Source organism: Rhinolophus ferrumequinum, chromosome 3, assembly GCF_004115265.2.
Source record: "Rhinolophus ferrumequinum isolate MPI-CBG mRhiFer1 chromosome 3, mRhiFer1_v1.p, whole genome shotgun sequence".
NCBI classification, from domain to species: Eukaryota; Metazoa; Chordata; class Mammalia; order Chiroptera; family Rhinolophidae; genus Rhinolophus; species Rhinolophus ferrumequinum.
In genome coordinates, this window is record NC_046286.1 from 13504447 (window position 1) to 13520407 (window position 15961).

At 53.1% G+C, this 15961-nt stretch overlaps 1 protein-coding gene across 8 annotated transcripts; it reads right to left on the minus strand.

Annotated features, from left to right (window-relative positions):
- Positions 1-1443: 1443 nt before the first annotated feature.
- On the minus strand, positions 1444-15327 carry TCTE1 (t-complex-associated-testis-expressed 1). Of its 8 annotated transcripts, none has more exons than XM_033102490.1 (6): positions 15193-15316; positions 12295-12378; positions 6789-6893; positions 5026-5594; positions 2536-2985; positions 1444-1682 (listed from the first exon to the last, which is right to left on the minus strand). In XM_033102490.1, exons 3-6 carry the CDS (start codon positions 6868-6870, stop codon positions 1473-1475), a joined length of 1311 nt encoding a protein of 436 aa, XP_032958381.1. In that variant the 5' UTR covers positions 6871-6893; positions 12295-12378; positions 15193-15316; the 3' UTR covers positions 1444-1472. The 8 variants fall into 8 exon arrangements, with proteins under 8 accessions (XP_032958381.1, XP_032958374.1, XP_032958375.1 ...); XM_033102483.1 differs by having other exon boundaries at positions 6597-6893; XM_033102484.1 differs by having other exon boundaries at positions 6597-7077.
- Positions 15328-15961: the final 634 nt, after the last annotated feature.

The window sequence follows — 15961 nt, forward strand, 5'->3', positions numbered from 1 at the left end:
GGGCAGGCTGGACACCTCCTGGCTCCATAGAGGGAGGAACTCAGCTCCTTCTCCCTCAGGCCCTTTCTGAGATAGATCCTGAGCTGGGAGAAGGGGAAGGGAGGGGGGCCTTATTATTTTTGCCTGTATTAACCATTTCTGCCTAGGTGTTCTCAGACAGCCTCACCTCCCACCCCACACACGCACAGACTTAGAGAGAAACCAATTCTTTGGTCTATTTCTTTGGTAGCTTTATTGATTGCCAGGGAAAAGGAAAACCAGAAAATTAATTAATCTCTAAAATTAAACTTTACACCGAATGTTCTTGTTTCTCTAATTAGAACCTCTGCTAGCAGCTGTGGCTATGTATACACACACTCACACACTCGCCCTCACACCTACACATTTGCACTCTGGAACTGTCAGAGGGTATCAGGCACAGACAGACTCTAGGTTGCCCGGACAGGCACACACTCGGCAGTCACTCCCAAGCCCCCTTCGGTGCTCTGCTCAGTGCTTCCTTGTTGGAAGGAGTCCCCAGAGAGCAGGCACCCCTAGGCTGTGATTGCAGCCCACGACCAACCCTTTGGAAACACAGATATGGAGGTTCTGGGTCCCTCAGCCTGTGGAGGATGGGACATGGGGCTTGGCCTGAATCCATCAGGCAGATCCTCTTGTGGCCTCATGGGTTGATGTGATTCCAGGGTGGGTGTGGCGCCAGAGTGGGCAGCCACGGAGTGATGGTGGAGGGGACCTGGATGGCTCCTGGGGACAAGGGCTTGCGGGGTGGGTTGGGCCTGGCTGGGGAAAAGACAGGTCTCTGTCAATTGGGTGCATCACACTGTGGCCTTTCTGTCATGGATTTCCAAGCGCAAAGATTGTACAAATGAAACTGGATAATAAAGTTGTGGATGACTCACTGACTTCCCTTCCCTGTGTGGCACTTCCACCACCAACTCCTCCTCCCACGAGAAGCTCTCGGGGGAGACCCCTGGGTCTGAGCCCTTCCCGTCACCACTGTTTCCCCCTTCCCAGGCTGGGAGAGAGGATGAGGGGATGGCATGGCCTGTAGAACTGGGTCCCTTAAGCAGAGTCAAGCAATAGGGAGGTAGCATCTGCAGGGATGAAGGTGGAAGATCTAGACAAAGCTCTGCTGTAGGGTGTGGGGGGAGAGTCATAGAGATGGGGACCCTGTGGGAGACCTGGGCAGGCACAGTCCCTCTGCTTTTCCCTCTACCTGGAAGAAGTCAGTTGTTTTAGGGGGTCCCTCTCCCTGGGTAGAGGGCTGGGTCCCACTTCATCCCCTTGTCCCCCATCTAAGGGCCCTTCCCCTCCCCATATCTTTATCCACAGACCGCTTGATCACACCCTAAGGATTTTCATGGTCTCCCCCTCCCCCATCCCTCTGCCGCAGGCATGGTGGGGGCGTGAAATGAGGAATAGGGCTGGGGTACCGACCCAGGTCTGGTTACTGCCCAGCTCTAGCCCTCATCTTATCTTGAAGGGTTCTCAGGGCCCTTGGCAGTGAGTGGGGACATGAAGTGGCTGGCATTCAAGCCCCTCTGGCGGGCTGCTTCACGATTGGCACAGAGAGCCTGTCCAATGAGGTACTCGCTCTCCTGGGCCACATCAGACAGGCGCAAGTCAAACTCCAGCAGAGTCCTGTTGTCTGACATGCCTTCCAAGAGCTGCTTCCCACCATCCTGGGAGAGGAGTACAAAGGAAGGGATCATTTTACATCCCTACCAGGATCACACACACACACACACACACACATTTATATAGAGATGTGACTGGAACAAAAATTTTACAGAACAGTACGTAACCTATTTGTGCAGCACACTGGCATTTTCTATTCTATGCCTTCCTATCTTATCTCCTTCTATCCTGTTCCATAAGAAAAAAGGGTGCTCAAGACTCACGAAATTGATTTTTCAACTGCAATGGTTTGAAAAACATGGCTCTATGGCAATGATGGTAATTGCATTCCCTCCGTTCAGCCATGGGCACGTGAGACAAACTTGGCTAATGAGATGTGAAGAGGAAGTTTGGAGGGAATGGCTTCTGGGAAGATTTTCCTCATTCCAAAAAGAGAACAAAAGAGGGAGTGTTCTCCCCTTTTCGGCCTCAGAGCATGGTCCCAGGTGGCTGCAGCAGTCACCTTGGGACCACGTGAGGGGTACCAGAGAGGCCCCAGGACACGAGGCTGGAGTGGCCAGAGCAGAGGCATGGAGCCAAGGAATTTTCCCACCCCAGAACCCCGTACCTTGGGGCTTCTGATTATGGGACATAACGGATACTCCTCTTGTTTAAGCCACACGTGTAACTCATTTAATCCTTCTAGTGAGAACCCTTAGAAGTAGATACTATTATTATCCCCACTTTACAGAGGAGACAGTGGAGGCCCCAAAAGGTTAAGGAACTTAATCAAGTGCTAAGTGGCAGAGCTGGGGTTTGAACCAGGCAACGCCTGTGATCTTAGCAATCACCCTGTCAATACCCCCTGACGGTTGGCTTCCATGTCCACCCGCAAGGCCCCCAGAAGCTGTGGCTCACCAGTCCTATGTGGTTGCAGGACAGGTTGATGCTGGTGAGCGTGGTGTTGACGGACAGCACCTGGGAGAGCAGCGTGGCCGTGGGCTCCGACAGCTCGTTGCCGCCAAGGTGCAGCGTGGTGAGGCACTTGTTGGTCTGCAAGGCGTGGGCAAGTGCCTGGCCGCCTTCGTCCTCTATGCAATTGAGGCGCAGGTTGAGGGAAAGGAGGCTGGTGTTGTGTGCCAGGGCATGAGCCAGTGTCTGGGCACCGGGTGCCCGCACCTGGTTGTTGGCCAGGTTGAGCACACGCAGGCGGCTGTGGCTCAGCAGCTTGGCGGCCGCGCGCACACCACGGTCCCCAATGAGGTTGTGTGACAGGTCCAGCTCCTCGAGGGCCGGGTGGTCCAGGAGGCTGCGGATGAGGATGCGTGCCTTGTCGTCGTCCACCTTGCTTCGGGTCAACCTGAAGACCTGTGGGCAGGAAAGGGGTCTCCAGCACCTGGCAGCCAGGGATAACCTGCCTGCCTACCTTCCTTCTGCAGGTAGAGGGGGGAGCCACAGGGAGGCCTGAGCTTCTGCTCACCCTGTGGTGGTCACCTGGCTGGGTAAGGCCTACCTAGCATGGCAGAGGGGTGCCGAATTGGTGGTAGGTAGTAGGCAGAAAAGGCTACCATTTCTTGAGAAATTACTGTGTCCTGGGCATGCTGCTAGAACATTCCATAACCATTATCTCTCACCCTCAGCATCCCAATGCGGTAGAACGAGTTCTCTTTATTTCACAAATAAAAAAAAAATACAGGCTTAGAGTAGACACCTCATTTACCCAGAGTCACGTTGGGATTAAGCTGTGGAGGCAGGTTTCGAATCCAGGTCTGTAGCCCCTCACTGCACCCTCCTCAGCTGGCTAAGATCAACCGTGGCAAAGAGAGGAACTTTTTGAAGGAGATTGCCAAGGTAAGAACGAGACAGAAAGTGGGAAGGGTGAGAACCAGGGAATGGATGGGTTGGGGAAAAAAGAGAAAAGAAAGGGGTGGAACTAACACTGGATGTGGGGGATGGGCGCCCCGTTTCCTTTCCTTCTCACTGACTAGTTCCACTCCTCCCTCTTCCTTGAGACCTCGGAGTGGCTGGCCTCTCCACTCTCTCCCTATCCTTCGGTCCTCTCCTTTCTTTACATTCCTCTTAGCCCTTCTTGTCTTTTCATCACATCTATCTGGCAAAGCTCTGACCCTGGATCCAGCCCTCTCTCTATGTTCTGCAGGTCTGTGCCCAGGCAACTGACATGATGAAAAACGTCACACGACAGGACTGGTTGGTTTCACCGGAACCACCACTAGGCCCTCAATGCTGTGTGCAAATTCAACTCTGTTTCTCTGGCCGACATACTTTCTCATAATCTACAACAACCATTTCAACTTTCTCCAACCTCCTCAAACTTCAGGGGCCACCCTGCAGCCTCCTTTCAGCAAGTAAATCTCCCCTCATCTCCCCAGCCATTGAATGGGAACCACTTATTTTCCTAATACCAAACACAAACCCAATGCTACCCACCACATCCACTCTCCTTCTGCCCAGAGCCACCTGCCCTCTCCCGCCTTCTCAGGAACCTTTCTTGGTCAATGAATGTGTGCCTCTGTTCTGTACACAACCCCTTTCTTGCAATTGGATGGAACTTTACATTGGTTTTAAACACATGGAAGTTTCTTCATAAGAAAACCCGAACCCCTCACCTATTGACTATTCTACCTTTCTCTCCCTTCACAGCCAAGTTCTTGAAAAAGTTGACTGCAGTCATCCTGTTTCCTCCTTTCCCTCTCTCTACATAAACCACTCCCCTCTGGCCTCTCTCCTGGCACTCCACTGACATAGCACCCCTTCAAGGACTTCCACGTTTGCTAAATCCAGTCTAAGTTCCATCCCCATCCACCCCAGTGCTGCTTACTCCCTCTTCTTGAAACACAGCCCTCCCTTGGCTTGGTGACACAATACCTTGTCCCCTGTTCTTCTCTGATTTCCTGGCGGGCTCTTCCTCTTCCAACCAGAATATTCGGGACATACTTATACTAAACAATTATTTGATGTATGTCTGGAATTCAAATTTCATTGGACATCCTGTTTTTTTTTTCACTTGCTAAATCTGGCAACGCTACCCTCGTTGCAATTTTACATTCATATGATTGCTGATGAGTGCCTTTCATCGCACTAGACAGTTAGCTCCACAGGGCACAAATGGTATAATTTTGCTCAATGCTGTCTTCAGCACCTAGGACAGGGCCTGGAGCGCAGATGTTCGTTGGATGAATAAATGGCTGGTGAACTGGGGAGGGCAGTGCCTTGTTCATCTCAGCATCCCCAGAACCCACCTGGGTGCAGCGTGCATAAAAACGACGCTTGGTCAACGAATATGGAAGTAGGAGGAGAAACATGACGATGGCCGAGGAAGAGGAGGGGGCAGGGAATCTGAGAGACGCTGAGATTGGGACATGGAGGAAGGCTGGGGGCGGATGGTACCTTGAGAGTGTGGCATGCCTTGATGGTAGCCGCCAGGGAGTGGCAGTCACGGTAGGTGAAGAGGAAGAGGTTCCACTCGAAATTCATGCCACAGTCCTTGACACGGTACACCAGGTCCAGCTCCTCCAACTGGCTCAGGCCAGCCACCAGGTCATTCAGCTGGTAGTGGTCCCTGGTGGGCTCCTCCGTCTCTCCCTCGCTGCCGGAGTCGGACTGGTACTCACTCCGCGGCGGGGGAGGCAGACGCACGGGCGGAAGGAACTGATCCACACGCAGCCTGTGCACGTAGTTCCTGCAGAGCGGCAGCAGGTCCAGGATCACCGCGGGGTCCGTGGTGCCTGGGATGAAGTGCTTCAGCAGGTTCTCCAGGTGCCGCTCGAAGAACATACACTTCCAGCTGCCGCCGTGGCTGTCCACGTGGCACACAGGCCAGCGATGCATGCAGCAGCGGCGCCAGTAGCTCTCGTCGTGGATCAGGTTGGCGGTCACAGCCAGTGGCAGGTCAGGAGACAGGTAGTTCAGGACCTTCTGCTGGTGCTCTGGGAGCAGCTGCGTCAGGATGGGGTTGTCTTTGGGAACAGAGGAAGGCAAGCAGGAGTCGCTGAGTTGGGGACGGAAGGGTGACGTGGGGCTGGGCCTGCCTGGGGGCACCAACGACAGGGAATACCCTCCGCTACCCTCAGGGAGTCCCAGTGTGAGAGAGCAGACAGACTATACTCTGAGGGAGGCTCAGTCTGAGGGGCTGACACAGCGCCTGGCTTTCGGGTGTTCCATGCCTGAAGGCTGATATCTTAGCATCTGGTTTCAGGGAGCTCCCAGGCTGAGGAAGAACCTCAGGTCCAGCCCTCGGTCATCACTTAGTCTGATGGTGGAGACAATCCCTGACTTCAGAGGTTCCCAATTTGATTTGATTCTTTCATTTCAAAATAAACAAACAAAAATTTGAGCACTTACTATGTGCCAGACGCTGTTCGAAGTGCTGAGGGTATAAGAGTGAACAAAACAGAGGAAGGCGCTCCCTCTTATGAGGGAAGGCAGACAATACACAAATCAAGCAAATATATTGTAGGTCAGGTGGTGATAGGTGCTGAAGACAAAATGAGAGCCCTGTCCTCAGAGAGCTCCCCATCCAGTGAAAGAGGCTGGCAACTCATCTCTGAAAGGTTTGAACATACACAGGGCACAGAGTGCAGAACATCCAAGAACCTATACATGCCATGGAAGACCCCAAGCGAATGGCGGTTGATCAACCAAGGAGGGCTTTCTGGAGGAGGAGGTAGATAGGGTTTGGGCTGGGTTTTGCTGGAGAGAGTGGGAAAGGTGAGAAGAGGGCATAGGCATGCAGGGCACAGTGTGGGAGTAAGTCTGGTGGGGCCTGGAAGTAGGGATAGCAGGAGAAACTCTCCCGGCCGCAGGGGTGAAAAGAAATGTTGAGTGGAGATAAGGATGCTGAGTGAGAGGGCAGCGGCTGCCCCAGGGCCTAGCGTCTAAGGCCCCTCCTCCAGGCAGTCCCCACCCGCCCTGCCCCGTCCTGGCCTTCTCCCTCCTGCCTCAGGCAGGGACAGACTCACTCTGGAAGTTCTTGACAATGTTCTGAATGCAGAGCTCTGTGAGCAGGGGCACAATGGCCAGTGACCACTCAGCATCCTCGGCGATAATCCTGCGCATCCAACGTGCACCAGCCCCAGAATTCGGGCCCCTGGACTTCACAGGGGGTGGGACTGAGGGCTTTGAGAGCTGTGGACTTGAGCTCAAAACTTCACCTGTAGTGGAGGGTTGGTCCTGGATGGACATGAAGGACAGGCTGGGAGTTGAGGGTGCTGGTGTTGCTAGGGATTCCTGCATACTGGTGACCGGCTGGTGGGCACCTGGAGCCAGAGGGGTGCGTAGAAGTGTTACTTTGGAGGGTCTCAGTGGGCATTTACCAAGAGAGGTAGCACAGAGTGGTGCTTAAGGGACAGTCTCTGGAGTAGAGCAGGTCCAGGTATCCCACTGATTAGCTGTGTGGCCTTCGGCAAGTTACTGAACCTCTCTGAGTTTCAGATGCCTCCTCTGTGAAATGAGGATAACAGTTACCAATAAGACAATTGGAAGGAGTGAATGCACTCAAAGAGGCATAGTATACTTCCACACATGAGACTGTAGCAAGGGACAGCCCCAAATTTTATGCGATAACTGCCTAGTAATTACCAGTAATGGCTGTATGATGGACATTTTTTTAGTATGCATATTAACTCATTTAATCCTCACAAAAGGTTTTTTGAGAAAGGCCCTTGTGTTATTCCTATTTTTCTGATGTGAAAAATGAAGCACAGAGAGGTTAGCTGACTTGCTCAAGATCAAGACAGCTTAAAAATAACAAAAAATGGACTTCAACACAGTCTATCAACTTCACTCTAACCATTACATCATATTGCCCCTCTGAGGGTGAGGGCTGGGGAGGTGTCTATTGCCAAAAGACTGAGGTATACTAAAGAACTATTTCGTTCAAAACAGCTCCCTGCTCTAAATATTTTACAGAACAGAAACTTCCTGGCGCAGAGGATGGATTGGGAATAGCACTGGCCAACAGAAATAGAAAGCAAGCCCAAAGGCAAGCCGCATACACTACCTGAAATTTTCTAGTAGTCACATTGAAAAGTAGAGAGAAACAGGTGAAACTAATTTTATATTTAAACCCAATATGTCCAAAATAGCATCATTTAAATACATCATCAATATAAAAGTTACTGAGATATTTTATATATATTTCTCATACTAAGCCTTCAGAATCTGAAGTAGCTGGTGGCTACTATGTTGGACAGGGCAGGCTGAGAGAATAAGGAGAGGGCCATCCAGACCCATGCCTCGTCCGGGTGCCAGCACCTTCTCCTCCTCCCCTGTGAGGGCTCAAACTCTGGGCGCCTTCCCTTCAGTCTCCCCATCCTAGTCTTCCTTCTAGTTTTCCCAGCCTCCCTGCATTCCAGACAGCAGCGGGAAGTTGTGGGAGGCAAAACGGCAGCGAAATCTGGGGCTGAAGACCAAAGATAGAGGGTGTATGGGGGGGAAGGGGCTGGGGCCCCTCCCCTTTGTCCATTCCTGCCCCGAGACTGCAGCAGCAATGGGGTTGCCCGGCATGAAGTTCCTCCTTCAGGTAGTTTCCCCTCAGATTTGCTCCCTGACTCTGGGTCCTGTGTAGTGACCCGTGGGAAGGAACACTCTGAACCAGCGAAGGTGTCCTTGGCAGATGGAGGGGACCAGATGGTGCTCCCCAGCCTGCCAGGCATCTCAAGGAGGAAGAGCCTGGCTGTGTGTGTGTGTGTGTGTGTGTGTGTGTGTGTGTGTGTGTCAGAGAAAGAGAGGGAGAGAGAAAGAAGAGGGCAGTGTATGGAAGATATCTCTGCATTTGTGACACTGTATGCAAATCAAATGCAAATTCACAGACTGTTTTGCATTGTGGAATCACCAACTGGTGCCCTCTGACTCATGGCTCCTCATAGGGTGTGGCTGTATGGGGTGGGGGTGCTCTTAGAGGTGTCAGATGACTTCGTATTTCTGGCTTTGCTAGTGACTTGCTGTGTGACTTTTGGCCAAGTTCCTTAACCTAGCTGAGCTTCGGTTTGCTTATCTGTAAAATGGGATACTATTATGTTCCTATGTATGCAGGCTGTTGTGGAGGTTTCTCTGAAATAATATTTGAATAATATTGATGATATTTGGAGAGTACTGGAGGGGGTATGTGGAGGATGAAGGCATTAAGGACAGGGGTCCCAGGCTGGCGAGAGGATACCTGGACACCTGCTTCTTCAGTGCTGACCTGAGATGATATCTTCGAGCGAGACCCTTCCCTATCTCCACGGGAGATGTGAGGAGCAAGGTGGCGGTGGTGGTGTTCAGGGCTGGATGGAAGGACAGGTAGGCCCAGCCTTCTGGGCAAGAGAAGACGGTAGAGACAGCTGGCTGGCCCTGTCCCTGCTAGCTCCGCCCCTGGGCTCCCTCCAAAGTCCTGGCCTGAAACACGTCTGTGTTCTCCTCAGTCCCACATGCAGCCCAAGAAACATGAGGGCCACACCCAAGGGAGTGGGACCCAGCCTGGCAGGGGAAGCCCCAGGTGACTGGCATGTGTTGCCCTGGAGCTGGCTCTCCAGGCATTACACAAAGTACTGTCAGCCCTCACCATCCTGGTAGATGATGCCTTTCCTTCCTCCCGGGAGGCCACATGTTGGGCAACCTCATCTGGGGCCAGGGGGGCACCCTCTGAAGCGGGGCGGGCCCAGCCCCACTGCCTAATGCCTCACTGTCTCAGGACCTGGCATCTCCTCCCGAGGTCTGGTCCTAATTGCTCTTGCTGCTGTTTGGAGCCTGCAGGCCACCTCTGAGCGGGACACTGCCGGACTTGAAACGGGGTGGGTCCCAGAGCCCAGAGCCATCTCTTTGAGAGGAAGGGGCAAAGCGTCCCTCCGTGGGCTCCACATGCACGGTTGGTATAGAGAGCCCCTACTGTCCCGTGATGTTTATAGAAACCTCCATGGCCCCAGGTCTGATGTCATTTGTAAGGCAAATGTTGAAACCATTAACCTCATAATAAGGTCAGACAGAGTTGATCATTTTCACTTAAGAACTTCTTGATTTTTCAAAAAGTATTTTTGGGACACAAATTATTATCGAACACGGAGGATTCTTCTAAGGAGAACTTTGGTTCCAATTTTTTAAAAAAAATCTATTATTAAAAACGAATAATATATAACACAAAGTACATTTAAAAGGATACGAGCAAGACCAGCTCATTGCCTTGCTGTTATTCACGTTAGGAAGATGATGTGACGTGGGGTCCCTCCCTGGCAGGTCGTGCGCCTGACCCCTGCCCTCTCCACCACCACAAGCCTGCCACCCTCTGGGCTCTCTTCCCTGCGCTGATCATTCTCTCAGTCTCCAGCACAGGCTCCCCTCACTCTGCTTGCGCCGCGCATTTGCGGTTCCTCAGGGTTCTGTTGTAGGAGGTCGTCACCCTGCCTCACTTCTGTTAATGGATGGCAGCTCTCACCTCTCCTCTGAGCTGCAGACTCGGGTCCACTGGCCTCCCAGTTCCCTCAAACTCAACTGCCCCCCAAGAGAACTCAGTGCTTCCCCCAAGCTGCTTCTCCTGGCTCCCGACCTTGGCCAGGGGCACCACGGTGCCTAAACCAGAAGCTGGGGACTCACCGCTCTTCTTCAGGCCCCCCACATATGGTTACTGTTGGAGTGTCTCAGTTCTGCCTCCCACCCCAGCAGCCCGTGGTCTCCCTCCTGCTGCTGCCTTAGCTCAGGGCCTCATGGTCTGCCTGGATCGTAACTTCAGCCATACAGCTAGCTCCTGGGTCTGTCATCCGGTGTAGCCAGTCCCCTCACATCAAGCCTTCCCACGGCTGCCCTGGCAGGCTCACCGCCGCTCGCTGGGTACAGCCCAGCTTCCTCCACTCAATACGGAAGGTACTCCGTGGCTGGATGCTCTGTTTGAAATAAACTCCTCTTTGCATCTGGAATACCTCAGGCTAGTTTATGCTGCCCAGCCTTTGCTCATGCCATCCCCTCTGCTTGGAATGCCTTTTCTACCTTCTCAGCCAAGGAAGCGAGGGTCCTTTTGAGCTCATCAAGCACCTCTTCCTCTCTGAAGCTTTTCAGCCTTTCTTGTCCCCCACTCCCACCCCCAAACAATCCCTCCCTTTATCAGAGCCCCAGAACCTGTGTCACTGCAATGATCGGAATGACTACTTTCTCCCCACACCCACACTAGACTGTGAGCTCCTTGGGGTGCAGGGACTGTTTCCTACTCATTTTGGTCTTTAGCTCCTAGCCAACGTCAGGTCTGCTTTAGGTGAAGTAGCTGGTGTTTTGGGCTGCCCCACCCCCTTCTGATAATAAATTCTGGCCAATAGAAGTGTCCTGTATCAGTCAGAGTGATTGGTTTAGGCTGGCCACCTGATGCAAGCCAATCAGAGTCCTTGGAGGTAGACAGAGGACATCTGTCCTTGAAGGATTCAGATCCCCTGCTGCTGGCAGCAGTTTCCCTTCCTTCCTGTCTGCAGCAGGAGGAAGAAGCCTGGTGCAGACCAGCAGGAATGAGAGGTGGACAGAGAGCACGGGCTACCTTCAGTCCCCATTCCTAGTGCCTGAGGCCCCAGAACTGCCTGGTTCCTCCGCGGTTCCTTCGACTCTGAGACCTAACTGGGCGTCTTCCGATGAGTCCTTTTTGCTGACGCTGAGTTGGATTTCTGCCCCTTTCTGACCAAAGGGTCCTGACCATTTTGATATGCTCACTGTTTGGTGAATGAAATTATGGGTAAGCTACTCAATCAGTAGATGAAATAGTTCAAGGGGATGGCCGAGAAGGGCCAAAGGTCCTCAGACTATTATGCACAGGGCCTGACCTCTAACTCCTGTGGCCTCTTCCTGTCTTGACCATCCTGAACTTCCGGTCTCAACTCCCATCTCTCCAGCCATAGGTCAGTATCGGCAACTTACAGCTCAGCACTTAACACTTACAAGCTCCTTTCAGAACTAACTCCACAATGAAAGCAGGGCAGGCTTCTTAGCCCCATTCTATGGATGAAGAAACTGAGGACAAGATTAGCCCTAGGAACTGACTAGCCCTAGGACATTAGGAGGGGTGGGGCCGGGCCCTGAGGGCAGACTCCTGCCTCTAAGTACAGTGCACTGCTCTTCACAGTCATTTGGTGTGTCCCCCTCCCCACACTTTCCTACTCCCCACTTGGAAAGAAGAAAGCATGTTCCCTGGAAAGTAGGAGTCCTATCTTCACACAGAGAGGACCTGTCAGGGAGGGCCTTCCAGGCTGGGAGGGCAACCAGGCCTTGGCACCCCACCGTGGGAATGTCAGGCTCCTAACATAAGGCTTTCATCCCTGTTACATTAAAATGCACTTTCCTCCTTGATGAAATGAAATCTTAATATTACACAGGTGTGTATATATTCAGATGGTAACCTTGAACTGCTGTTTAAAAATGCATCTCATTTTAGGTCAAACGTAGTAAATTATGAAACATATACTGACGCTAATGTAGCAAACTAAAATAATTTGGAAGTCATTTGATATATTATTCTAACAGTTTAAGTGTACAGAAATGAAATATATATATATATATATATCCATATCCTTTAATCAGTCATCCATGCCTCAGTGTGAATAAGTTTCAGATCCAAAAACCAAGCTGGGAAGGGGGGAAGGAGAATGTACCACTGAGTGGGGAGAGAGTGGGGAGGGCCCACAGGAGACGAGAAGGCAGAAGAGCTACCTCACAGGGTGGCCTTAGTCTGGCCTGGGCATCACCAGTCTTCAGCTGAGAGTGGTAGTAGGTGGCAAAATCCTTCCTGGAAGCCTGCAGGGATGGGTAGACATACATTATCCAGGGGCCTCACCCATACAGCCCCCAAGGGCCCATAGAGGGCAGCCCCAGAAGTGGCAGAGCCGTCGCCTTCCGCTCTGGAGCCTTCTCTCCCTGGGGAACGCACTGGGCAGTCAGAGAATCCCAGAATTTGAAGGCTGGAAGCACGTTCAGGACTCTAGTCCTTCGGGGCAGGAATCCTCCCTGACATTCCAGGGAGAAGGTTGGGGCCAACGGCAGTGAGTGCCTCTCCTGCCACCACCTGGTGTCCTCATCTAAGGGGGACATGCTCTGAGATGGGGGAGAGGGGCATGCTCAGTGACCTTTCATCGCCTGGCACCTGTCTCATGGGCCTGTTGAGCTTCACATGCTATGTCTCCAGCATGAGGCCAATCTACCCCAGGACCACAATCCCGGGGGGAAGGCCAATCCTCCTCCCCTCCAGGTCCCCACCCTGAGTCCTCAGGACCAGGGTCCAGGGTCCTGAAGTCAGATTCAGGCCACACCTCAAAGGATTAGGTCTTAAGGTCTGCTCTCTACATGCCCTGCACAGGTAATATAAAGTGATAAGATGCTCCCAGTTTGGCCAGGATTGTCCTTAGTTTTGATGGCTTGTGTCCGGTGGACACAAGTATTCTGGGAACCATATCCTTGGACAAGTATCCGTGGACAAGTGTTCTGGGAACCATATCCTTGCCTAGATAGAGCTGCAATTTATTGACTTCTAGGCCCTTTGTTGCATGTGCACAGCACGAGGCAGTGTAGCAGCTGGCTCAGGACCCGGGAGTTACGCTGCCTGAGGTCGAATCTCCATTCTGCTCCCTAGCATCTGAGAGACCCCATCAGATTTAACCCCAGTAAGCCTCCATTTCTTAATGGTACCTACTTCATAGGATTATCTAGAGGATTAAGGAGCTAATGTGTGTGAGACATTTCATATAGTGCTGGGCGCAGAGCCAGCACTCAAGATACGGGTCCGATCTTGTATGAAGACGTTAGATGCCTGACCTTCCTACGTTTATTAAATCTTCAGATTTATTGTGGAGGATTATTATTGTTGTTTTAACACTATTATCCCCATCTCACAAATAAGGAAAGCTTCAGTACCGGTAACTTGCTAAGTGTCACATAGCTAGTAAGTGGATAAGCTGAGGTTTCAGCGGATGTCTGTTCGAAGTCCTCTCTTACTTCTGTGCACAAAAGCATGAGAACTAGTGAGATGTTGGGGTTGCTGCCTAAATGCCCCAGGCTCGTTGTTCACAACACTTTCCCCGTGGACCTCTCAATTTCTCCAGCTCATGAGCGCTCTCGTCTCATCACCAGTGTGGAGCCTGGCGGTCCCCGTTTGGTGCTGACCTAAACAATCCAGTCTCCCTTACCCCCTAAATCACTGCCAGGTACAGGGTCCTTCCACAGACCTGGATTGCGGCCTGTATCCTTCTGCGCGAGGCCCCATGGGACCCAGGAGAATCCTGCAGAGCTGTGCTCTCCTGCCCCACATCTCACACTGCCCTCCCTGTTCCTCACAGACCTAGGATTCAATGCTTGAATCTCTTACACATTCCGTCCTCTCAGAGGAGGTCTCAGACCTTTTGCATCCTCCTCAAGTTCCCAGGTAACCGCTTTGGGCAGAGGCTCCTCCCACCTGCCCAAATGGGAAAGTTGAAGATGCTGGAGGAAGCCCTCTCCCCTTTTTGCTCATCACACCCCTGGTCCTCAGTTGTCCTCACCTCCCTCTTCTGAACCGAGAAGCTGAAGCCTCGGGCCTTCTTTAGGCCCACCAGCACCTCTGCCCCTGGACACAACCATGGGCTACCTGGCACAGCGCCCCCCAGCGCCCCAGCACTCCACCCACTTCTCTGGTGCTTCCCACGCCTTCTCAGCCAGCCTCTCCTTCATCTCGGGCATCTGTCCTCAGGGCCTTGGGCTTCTGTCTACATTTCTCTGATCTCTTTCATGCCCATCATGTCAGATCCTACCTCAGGCCAGGTCACTACCAAGTTCCCATTTGGGAATTCCCCATTTGTGGAATCATAAAAGAAGGAAAAAAAAGTTTCTCTGTCGGGGTCCAGGCCCAGCCTGCTTGGTCACTGGGGAGTGAAACAAACACCCTGCTCAGGGCCCTGGGCCTGGCCCTCCTCCCACTCCTGTCCACTTAAGTCTGTTGTCTTAAAAAGGACCGGCGGCTTTTCTCTTCACCCCTCATCCCTACCTTCAGCTCAGACACCCCAGCGGGGAAGCTCATCTCCAAAGGCCAGCGAGTCCCTCCCCCAACCCGCCTAGGGTGATGAGGCCCGAGCTTCTCCTCGGTAACCAAGGGAAACCAGCCCCACTGTGGGAGGGAAAAAGGTGCGGAAGCTTCTGGACCTGCAGGAGGGTGCAGCCCGCAGGAGCTGGGGTGGGGGGTGGGGGATCAGCCTTCCTGAGAAGACTGGGTCCCCGGGCTTAGGGCTGCTCTCCTCCACGACCTACCCTACGGGACGCCCCACATTTCTCTTCCTCCTTCTTAAGGTCCCCTCTCCACCCTCCCGCCTCCCCTTACTCGCAAACCCAAGCCTCTGGGCCAGTTTGCAGACAGTGACTGTGGCAGGAGAGGAGGCACAGGTCTGGCTCAAATGTGTGGGGGTGGAGGACCTTCCGCAGGTACTACCCCGCCATGCGAAATGTGGGAGCCAAGACTGGGGCCATCTGCGGGCTTCAGGCCGGGTGAGCTGAGGGCACCCCGCGGGCGAGAGTGGGGGCAGGGAGAGTTCAGCCCGATAGTGGAGAACCAGAGTTGAGTGTTCTCTCTCCCCGAGGTCACCTCACCCGCTCCGGGTACCCAGGCACTTTTCTTCCGGAAGGGCCCCCGCGCAGCCAGCACCGGTCGTTAGCGACGCCCGGCGTCTCCAGGGGGCGGGTTCGAGGGCCAGTGTGCACATGCGCGTGTCCGCTTGTGTGCTTGCACCAGGTCTAGGTCGGGTGCGGTGCAGGCGCGCAGGGCTGTCCTTCGGCCGTTGTCACTACGAGCCTTGGCAAGGGGTTGACGCGAGGAAATTTGTCTCATGCGCTGTGCCGGGCCGCTGTGCGGGCTGTGGGAACTCTGTGGCATGAGGCGTTCTTTGGGCTTCTGGGGGACGTTTATGAACGGGCTTTTGTGGGGGAAGTTGAGGAATGGGGGACTCGGGTAGGACTCCTGGAGTGCCGTTCCTTCTTGGTACATTTTGTTGGAAATGGGAGTGTTAGGAAGATCTGGGAGAAGCATCAACAGTCTCTTCTGGAAGTTACTGGAACTCCCGAGGCCTCCCGTTGCCAGGAGGCGCTGCAGGAGAGCTGTGGGCTGCAGCATCCCTGCAGAGGAGCAACTTCCACCTTTCTCTAAGATGTAAACAAGGCTGATGTGTGGCCCCAGGTAGGAAGGGTCCAGCCTCCACAGCACTCCTTCACTCAGTCCTAAGCCTGATGCCCCCAACACAGCCCTGGATGACAGGATGTGGTGCCCCCTACCCCCCAACCTTGGGTGACAGGACATGGTTGGTGCCCCTGAGGGCATGGCTGACCAACTTCAAGGGGTTGGCTAAGAAGCAGCAGAAATTGC

What these genes read in the sequence shown, in the direction of transcription:
- TCTE1 (XM_033102485.1), bottom strand. Translation starts at nt 6,870, where the DNA reads ATGCAGGAATCCCTAGCAACACCAGCACCCTCAACTCCCAGCCTGTCC. An exon ending in CATTGTCAAGAACTTCCAGA is followed by an intron (nt 5,595 to 6,596) that starts GTGAGTCTGTCC and finishes CTGTTCCCAAAG; the next exon opens with ACAACCCCATCCTGACGCAG. An exon ending in CCTGCAACCACATAGGACTG is followed by an intron (nt 1,683 to 2,535) that starts GTGAGCCACAGC and finishes CTCCTCTCCCAG; the next exon opens with GATGGTGGGAAGCAGCTCTT.